The sequence below is a fragment of the Hetaerina americana genome, unplaced genomic scaffold (genome assembly GCF_022747635.1).
Source record: "Hetaerina americana unplaced genomic scaffold, ioHetAmer1.1.p SCAF_285, whole genome shotgun sequence".
NCBI classification, from domain to species: domain Eukaryota; kingdom Metazoa; phylum Arthropoda; class Insecta; order Odonata; family Calopterygidae; genus Hetaerina; species Hetaerina americana.
The window spans coordinates 142,501-152,103 of NW_027286858.1; the positions used below are offsets into that span (position 1 = coordinate 142,501).

The 9,603-nt window shown below is 33.1% G+C and overlaps 1 protein-coding gene across 2 annotated transcripts in view; it reads left to right on the forward strand.

Moving 5' to 3' along the window:
- LOC139689878 (sodium- and chloride-dependent creatine transporter 1-like) overlaps window positions 1–9,281 on the forward strand; it is a 66,225-nt gene extending 56,944 nt beyond the window's left edge. The window contains exons 6-10 of one of the 2 annotated variants that reach the window (XM_071586983.1): window positions 1,843–2,071; window positions 5,722–5,972; window positions 6,074–6,277; window positions 7,166–7,339; window positions 9,093–9,281. In XM_071586983.1, the coding sequence (XP_071443084.1) occupies window positions 1,843–2,071; window positions 5,722–5,972; window positions 6,074–6,277; window positions 7,166–7,339; window positions 9,093–9,176 (942 nt within the window). In that variant the 3' untranslated portion in view covers window positions 9,177–9,281. The remainder of the gene's footprint in view (window positions 1–1,842; window positions 2,072–5,721; window positions 5,973–6,073; window positions 6,278–7,165; window positions 7,340–9,092) is intronic. The other variant, XM_071586984.1, reaches the window with a different exon arrangement.
- The last annotated feature ends 322 nt before the right edge of the window (window positions 9,282–9,603 follow it).

Here is a 9,603-nt window from a genome sequence, read left to right on the forward strand (position 1 = left end):
GAATATATATATATACATATATATACATATATATATATATATATATATATATATATATATATATATATATGTGTGTGTGTATATATATTCATATATATATATATATATGAATATATATGTACTTTGTGCTGTTCTCTTACAGGGTAGACAAAGTAAAAATGCCTGAATTTAGGTTACTACAGACAGATCCATGAATTCTTACTCTATATCTTTACAGAACTTTTAGGTTTTCATTTAGACATTTTTCTTACTTTAAATAACAGAACTGCAGGATGTCTATGGGATAAAACAACATATGGATAGCCACTGGTTGGAACTGGATGAATCCCATATAGGTGTTATGCCGTTTCAAGAAACTCAAAACCTTCTTAGTTCTACCCCTGGAGATATAATTGCATGGGCGTTGAGATTATGGCATTGTATGTGGTCTATAGAAAATTTCTTACAGGCTAGAGTTCTTCATATCCTGGACTGCAGTAATTTACCTATGAAAGTTCTGTCTCTTTCATAAAATTTTAAAAACTATCCAAAAATTAAAATAATTCAAGGTGGGAAAACATTTTTAAAGTATTAGAGAGTGCAATTGTCAAGGTTTATTTTCACTTAATTTTGAATGCATTTACGAATATAAAATCTCATTATAAATTATATTTAGTTCATTTGCATATTTTACACAAATTGCCATACAGCAGTTTGAGTGAATGAAATATACATGTATCCAGTAAATGTGTAATATGATATAAACAGTGCCATTATTCAGTCTATTCTATACTACTAGTGGCCCCCAAAATATTATATATGCCCATCAAAGGTTTCATTCCATTTCCAAGGGCTCCAAACACTGGAGTCTACTTTGTAATGTAAGCATTAAGCCCATTTGCTACCTTTCATTAATATCAATTTTCAGGTTGAAGCCTATGCCTTTGTATCAAATTATCAGTAAGCTTACGCCAAACCAATAGCAGTTGTTTGGTTGGCAGCTGCAAAACAGCCTTACTCTGCTGTAGGAACATAATTCCCAAATGCAAGGGATATCAGAACATTTCTGTTGGATTCAAAGCCATAGGCGCAACATGCTCTCTAGTCCATATTCATTGCTGACAGGTAATAGTGATAGAAATGTTTGTTGATTTTTAAATCATGGACCTGTTGATATTTTAAATGATGGTAGATTTATTCATTTAAAGTATAATTCATTCTTTCTTCTCTCCGTTATTCTTTACTTTCCATGCCACAAACTTTCCACATCACCTCCCAAATGACACATCCTGCAGTTTTTATTACTTAATTAATCAAGGGTTCTCATCATATAGCTGCATTTTGTATTCCGTCTATATATAACTCAAAAATAAAATTCCTTTTAATTTTACTGTGTGCCTTTAGATACTTAATTTTCCAGCCAATTCCAGTAATTTTCTTCACTCTGTTTCAACAAGACTTTTTCAAGACTTCCATGAAAAAAAGGCATGATAGAATAATATAGTTCATATCATTCATTCAATTTCAAAATCTGCTCAATGAAATACATCAATACATCAGGTTGACATTCTAAGCATTATTAAATTAATATATCACAAAAAATCTTAATAAAGAGATTAATTTTTATGCATGTCTATTAAATTTCATGCAATAATGTTTTCTTGGATACAAAATGCAGTGTGAGCCCTCTGTTGTATTAGCAATATGAATAATTTTTACTACAGCAACAGTTTTTTTTAAATTGTTCATAATGCAATGAAAGTTCATTGGTCTATCTCCTTGGATTAATAATTATCATGAAAATTCTTATGTAATATACATAAATGTTTGAACAGCATGTCTTATATGACTGCTTTTTTTCAGGTTTGGATTGATGCTGGAACCCAAATATTCTTTTCATATGCCATTGCACTGGGATGCATGACTGCTCTGGGTTCTTACAATGAATTCAATAACAATTTTGTTCGTGATTGTATATTTATTTCTACAGTCAACAGTTGTACCAGTTTATACTCAGGTTTAGCCATTTTCAGTGTCTTGGGATTTATGGCAAAGGAACAAGGCGTTCCCATTGAAACAGTTGCTGAGTCAGGTGAACAATAACTTTAATATTACATTTAAACCATTGAGCTATTCCTGCTTTATAATATTTTAGAAATAATAATGTGGTATAGTGAGGGGTGGTACTTTTGATTATGTTTGGATGTTTTTGCCGTAATAGTACTTTGAATTAGGAAGTTTTGCGCTCACAAGCTCCATTTTTAAGTTCCTCGTGAGATTATGAACTTGACCTTTTTTCTACAATTGGCATCATGGTTTATCTGGTAAAAGAGTTATATATTCACAAGAAAGAGGATTTTCCATATAATGTGGCAATGAAAAAACCCTGCGCTGAAGGATGATTATTAATGAAGTCTTAAAATTAATCCATGCACCCTTATTTGGTGATACACAGGACATCATTTTGGAGGGCCTATTTTGTGATATAAAGAAAAGGTCAGGGATCACTCGGAGAGCTTTTGAGGAGGGTTTATCTTCAACTGCATTATGACAGTTTTGGCAATAAGAATATCAGAAGGAATAGCATGATGTATTGCACTGGTTGGACATCAAACAAAATCAATGTTGAATCAAATTGTTACAACAGAAATAAAAAGCATGCAAACCATTAGTCATTTTCAGCCCTCTAATTAATTTATTTAACCTGTATCTCTTCAATCATTGAGCTCATTTCCATCTGGGCCCTTGATGTTTGCCTTCAATATTACCAAGACTCTATGCTAAATGACATGGAGTCATCTTGACACCCTGAGGCACCAAAAACATAATAATAATATTACTTTATTCATCTAAGACACAGTGCACTGTAATTATACTGGCAAATGTATAGGACATATCAAGTACACAGTTTAAAAAAACAGAAAATATTGTATTTTTGGCCTCAAGTATTCTTTGATATTATAAAAACACTTATCAATAAGGTATTCTTGGAACTTTTACTGAAAGACTGGCATGTGCTCTTCTTTTTCAATACTTACTGGAAGGTCATTATATAATTTTGCGCACAAAGACTTTGGACCTTTTGAAGCCAAGGACAAATTGGTTGACTTTACATGAAAGTTGTTGCATTGTCTGGCATAATATAAGTGGATGATATTGTTCATTTCAGAATCAGCTCAAAACTGTTTCACAAGTAATACAAATTGATGAATATATACACAAGGTGTGGTTAATGCATTTAATTTTTTGAAAAGTGGTCAACAGTGGGCATAATAATTTTGGTCCAGCATCACTCTTACTATCTTTTTCTGCATCTTCAATATACTGAGAAGAAGAGAGGGCAGACCCTATAATATTATACCATACAAAATTCTCAAATAAAATAATCCATAACACAATGTTATCAATACATTTTGGTTTACTGGATGCCTTATCATTTAGACTAAGTAGATCTCAGAATTTAGCTTTTTTAATTAGGTACATAACATGGAAATTCCATTTCTGGTTACTATCAACATGGAGTCCTAGGAACCGAAAGTTATGAAATTTCTTTAACTGACTACCATGTGTTGGATTAAGGTTAATGTCAGTTGTGCTGTGTGAAGTAGATAAAATCAATGCTTGAGTTTTTTCTATGTTTAGAACCAAATTATTGCCTCTGGACCACGAAGTCATGTATTTCAGCAACAATTCACCAGCTGCAGCTAGATCACATATATGTTTACCGGATGTCATTACAATCACATTGTTAGCATGCATAACACATTTTTAGTAGCATTAATCTGCAGCTGCCCAGGAATATCATTAATAAAAATTAAAAAAAACAATACAGGGCCAAGTACTGATCCCTGAGGTACTCGTCTGGTTGCCTCCTGATGGGTGGATAGGTAAATATGCCCATCACTGTGGTAGGCTACCCTATGGTACCAATTAACAAGATGTCTTCAACGAGCTTAATACCACACCCCAGTTGCCCCATAGCTCACACTTTGAGATCAACTTACGGTGATCAACGGCATCAAATGCTTTGCTCATATAAAAGAAAATGCCCAAAACCTTACCCTCAGAGTCAATCTCTTGAATTATATAACTTACATCTTCAAAAAGAGAAGGATATGTTAACTTCCCCTTGCGGAAACCAAACTGGTTAACAGATAAAACAATTTGACTTTCAAGATACTCTAACAGTCTTTTCCAAAAAACATGCTCAAGAATGTTACCAATTGGGAAATTATCAATAAGGGTCAGTAATTATTTAAATCATTTTGGTCACCATTATTCTGGTAGATTGGAATAACCTTTGCCATTTTAAGGGCATCTGAATTAATGTCCTCAGCTAAGGACTGGTTCATAAGCATTAGCAATGGGGCAAGAATAAGGTCTCCAGTCTTTTAATAACTTACCTGATACACCATCAATGTCAGCAGAATTTTTTTCCCAACCTTATCTAGATAATAGCATAATTCTCTCTCATTACAGGGTTTTAGGTACATTGATGTATACCTGTATGTCACTCTATTGGATGGCTTGGGCCCATGAGGTACAGGATGTGGGAAATTGGAAGGGACAGAAAAGCATTGGATATTTCACCTGGTTCAGTGATTATGTTACAATAGTTGTCACTTACCTGCAGAGGCAATACCGCGGTATTTAAATTGCTATTGTTTTTTATGCTTTCCCATGCTACTTTTGAGAAATTAGAGGCATTCTTAATCCCCCTATTATTATACTCCTTTTTTGTCTGCATTTATAAATACCTGGCTACCTTTTTCCTGGGAGTAATGGTGGTATGATGTGCCATCTTTAAAAGATTTAATATGGAAGTACATTGTTTTCAATTTCTTTGACATAATACGGATCTCAGGAATTAGCCAACTTTCCCTGGCTCGTATGGAAAAACAAGGTTTAAACAATGGATTAAATAACTGTGAAAAGCTTTGAAATTTTCATTAACATTTTCATAAGAATAAAGAGATTAGTAAATCCTGCCTGCAATGGCTGATGCCTAATTATATAAAATCTGAAAATGACTCCTAGCAGTTATCATCAGCAATTTAATACTATAGCAGAGGTTAGGAGACAGAGAGAGCCACAAAAACCCAAGGTAGAGGACAAATTAAGGCTAAAGGAACCTTAGAGAGATAAATGAATAGCATTCAAGGTCAAAGTGGGAAGGGTCATCCAGGGAAGATTAAAATGGTACTAAATCTATGAAGTATCTTGTGATGATGGAGGAGAAAAGACTGTCACTGTTTTAGCGGCAGTTCAGATTCTAGTTGTGGAATGACATTTCAGGAGGAAAAACTAGTTGCAGCTGAAATGAACTTTGAAAGGGTTGCATAAACCTAATACATATGCAGGATCATTATCTTCTCCTTCATTAGAACCACTTAAAGAAGTATTTCTATAGTTCATATTCATTTTATTTTCAAATTGCTTTTTCTTTTTGCCTTCCATATCATTGATCAAAACTATTAGATGAAGAGAACTCATTATTAAATATATTTATTTTTATTATTCATATCAATAACAAAATAACACTCTTTACTAACATAAGTAGACAAGTGGGTAAGGCACTTGCCAGCTAACCCAAAGGTAATATGTCCAAATCCAGACATAGGCATGAATTTAATGTTGTTATGAAATGAATAATTTCTTTTATACATTTATGCTATATGAGTGCCTACCATATGAACTCAATCACTTCAATGGATGACTAATAAAATCTTTTTTATCTTTTAGGTCCAGGTCTAGCCTTTATTGCATATCCAAAGGCAATCACCCAAATGGCTTGTGCTCCTTTTTGGTCTGTTCTTTTCTTTTTCATGATATTATTAATGGGACTAGACTCACAGTTTGTGGGGGTTGAGGGCTTTATCACAGCTTTGGTTGACCTTTACCCTTCAACTCTGAGAAGGGGATCAAATCGTGAGATATTTATTGCTATTGTGAGTGCAGGTAGCTTTTTCATCGGACTTCTTATGGTCACAAATGTAAGTATTGTGGAGAAGCAAATATGATAGAGGTGATGAAGAAGATCCATTTTTGAAAACATTTCCCAACTAAACTAACAAATTCAAATCCTTTACTGTAGGGTGGCATGTACATCTTCCAGCTCTTTGATTATTATGCAGCATCAGGAATGGTTCTCCTGTGGTTTTGTTTTTTTGAAAGTATTGCAATTGGTTACTTTTATGGAGCTCAGACCTTTTATGAAGATATTGCACTCATGATTGGCCACAGAATCTACCCTTGGCTGAAATACTGCTGGCGCTTCTTTACTCCACTAGTCACAATGGTAACTTAACAAAATCCTAGCTTATTTGCTTTATTATCATTAAAGTAAGTATCAAACTAGATTTAAGCTGACTCCAGAATTTTGGAATTTGGAATAGATTTGGGTAAGACAAGAGAGAAATAGGAGAGGGGTGAAAGCTAAGCAAGGAATATCTGAATCTCACGTAAATAATTATTGGGAATGAGCTAGGTAGAACTTGGGAAATGAGATTAATATATCTCTCCATAGCATTTTCTTGGGTTATAAATGTCCCAACTATCCATAAGCTAGCTTGACTATCATTCCCGTGAAAATGTATATTGGTAAAAGAAACTTTGTGACTATGCTGGTATCAGAAAAGAAGTCAACTTTCTACAAAATTCAATTCAATCATTAGCACTTAAGTGAAATTAGCTTACCATCAAAACTTGGTAAAAAAAAATGTAACTACCTTTCTAGTGCAATAATTTCAGAGTGTAAAAATCATTTGCCTTGACCGGGATTCGAACTCGGATCCATCAATGCCAGGTTGAGTGCTTTCATTTTCAGAGTTTAAGAGCTTATCTGGCTAACGTCTAACTGGCCTCGATAGCATAACTGGCTAATGCACTCGACCGGACATTGAGGGATCCGGGTTCGATTCCCAGTCAAGGCGAATAATTTTTACGCTATGAAATTATTTCATTGAAGTGCATATTAGCGGATGACTCCGCTAAAAGTTACTGTTGCGGCATCTCCCACGGTTGCTTTGGAGTTTGTCTTTCTTGTGTTAAAGTACGTCTTAGTATAGGGTATTACATATGTAATAGCTGATCGATCCCACTTCATTGTACAAGGATTCTACTGTGTTTGGTGTTAAATTCGTTTTTATGCTTTTTTAATTAATTACATCCTTTTTTTGAATTCCAGGGTATCCTAATATTCTCCTTTGCATCATACCAACCACTCACATACAATAGGAAATATATTTATCCATATTGGGCAATAGCAACTGGATCAACAATGGCTCTTGTTCCAATGCTCATCATCCCCATCTACTTCATCTGGTATTTCGTTACAAGACCTGGAGAAAACTTGTCCCAGGTTATTATGGATATAATATTGTTTATTAATGCCTAGAGAATTGTTTCAACTTCTGCTGAATGAATATGCTGAAAAAACTATTAGTTCACATTTTCATCTTTCCAATAAGAATAACTAATAAGGGTTGTCAAATCAAAATTTAAATTAAAAACATAAAACTTCTCCTGTGTTAAGCCATCGCAGTAACATTAATTCTAAAGAATTTTTAGTAAAACAAGGAAGGATTAATTAGTGATGAAAAAAAACACATAGGATCTAAAAGGTAAGATATCTGAGCCAGAAGTATAAACATGGAAAGGAAATATGATGTGGATGAGGATAGCTTAAGACCAAGAATACTTGATTGCAAGGTAGAGGCCAGTAAGGGCATTGAAATCAAATAAGGCCAAGGGGATAGATAACATTCCACTAAACTACTTATGGCTTTCGAAAGACATTGAGGAAAGATGTTATATGAACTTATACCCATCATTTATGAGAGAGAAATTTGACTGGAAGATTTCCTTAAACAAGTGTTAGTTCCCATCCCGAGAAAAGGAAAGGAAGGTTTAATGAGGAATATAGAACAATAAATTTGATTTCTGCCACAGCGTAAGTGTTACATAGGATAATCTATCAAATAATGGAAAGGAGGGCTAATAATTACCAGGGCATGATCAATTTTGGCTCAGTAAGGGGAGTAGTAGGTTTGATGCCATAGCATTAATAAAATATATTAAATAGAAAGGAGCATCACAAGTAGATAGTAAAACCAAAACATGTTTGTATGTTTTGCTTACTTAAAAAGGAATATAAGGGGTATTAAATTAAATAGGCAGAAAAGACATTGATTGAGAAGAGTCAATGTTTGTTTTATTGAAGATTAGAGTAGATTGAAAGATAACTGACTTATCCATAACCTATAACTTTGTCAAACAGCTTATTGTGCCTAGAGAGTTGGGATAGCAGTATTAAAACGAGTATTAAAACTGGGAGCCACATAACCACCTGTGCTTTTCAAAATGTGCTCTGGGGGATGGAGGGAATACTATAGGCAAATCATTAAATTAGTTAGGTTTGCAGATGATGATATTTTATTAGTAAGTCATCCAAGGTTATTCAATAATTGCTGGGTGTATTAGAACATTATTATGATTGCTTTGAGATAAGATTCAATATAAGTAAAACAAATTTGATAAGGTTTTCGGAAAAGCAGAAAGCTAGCGTAAGCAGTAAAAAAGGAGGTGAAACAGGTGGAACTAGGGCTGGAGCAGGTGGAACAATTTAGCTATTTTTGAGAGGCACTGCCTGGTAGTACAACTTTTTCTTCTCAGGAAGCGGAGCTATATATATATATATATATATATATATATATATATATATATATATATATATATATATATATATATATATATATATATATATATATATATATATATATATATATATATATACATATATATATATATATACATATATATATATATACATGCATATATAAGCATGTGTGTGTATATATATATATATATATATATATGTGTAAAATATATCTGCTTTTTAGATTTGCCCCTCACTACCCACATTGCCCCCTCACCTTGTTCCCAAGCTATAATTTTAAGTATTAATATATATATATATATATATATATATATATATATATATATATATATATATATATATATATATGCTATAAATAAATATTTTGGAAAGCATCTCGCTCTCAAAGCCAGGTTGCCTTAAAATATGTAATGATACTGGTCCTCTCAATTTCCAGAAATGGCAAGCAGCAATCACTCCTATCATCCAGAGACCTGATACAATATTGCAACCCATACCAGGAGATACCACACAAACTTAATGAATCAAATGATATTTATATGAGTGATCTTAAAAAATAAAATAATTTTGATAAATGTTTTAAAAAAAGCTATGTGGAATGATCTGATCTTTTTTGGAATAAATATGAAGCAAGAACTATGACTTGAAATTGAAATTCCAACATCCAAGACCCTATTATTTTATCAATCAAGGAGGAGGGAACTGATGACAGGGATCTTGAGTAAGGGTGTTCACAAAAGACTTGTTAAAACATTAATTTATAGCAAAGTTATGTATGGCATTAATACATGGTCACTGAAGCAAGATGATAGGCATAGATTGGAAACTTGAAATGCAGGTATGGAAAAGTATGGAGAGCCCAATTTTAACAGAAAGGAAAACAGGCAAGGAAATGCTTGTTATGTTTTTGGAAGAGAAATGACTGATAGGAGGAATCATGAGGAAAC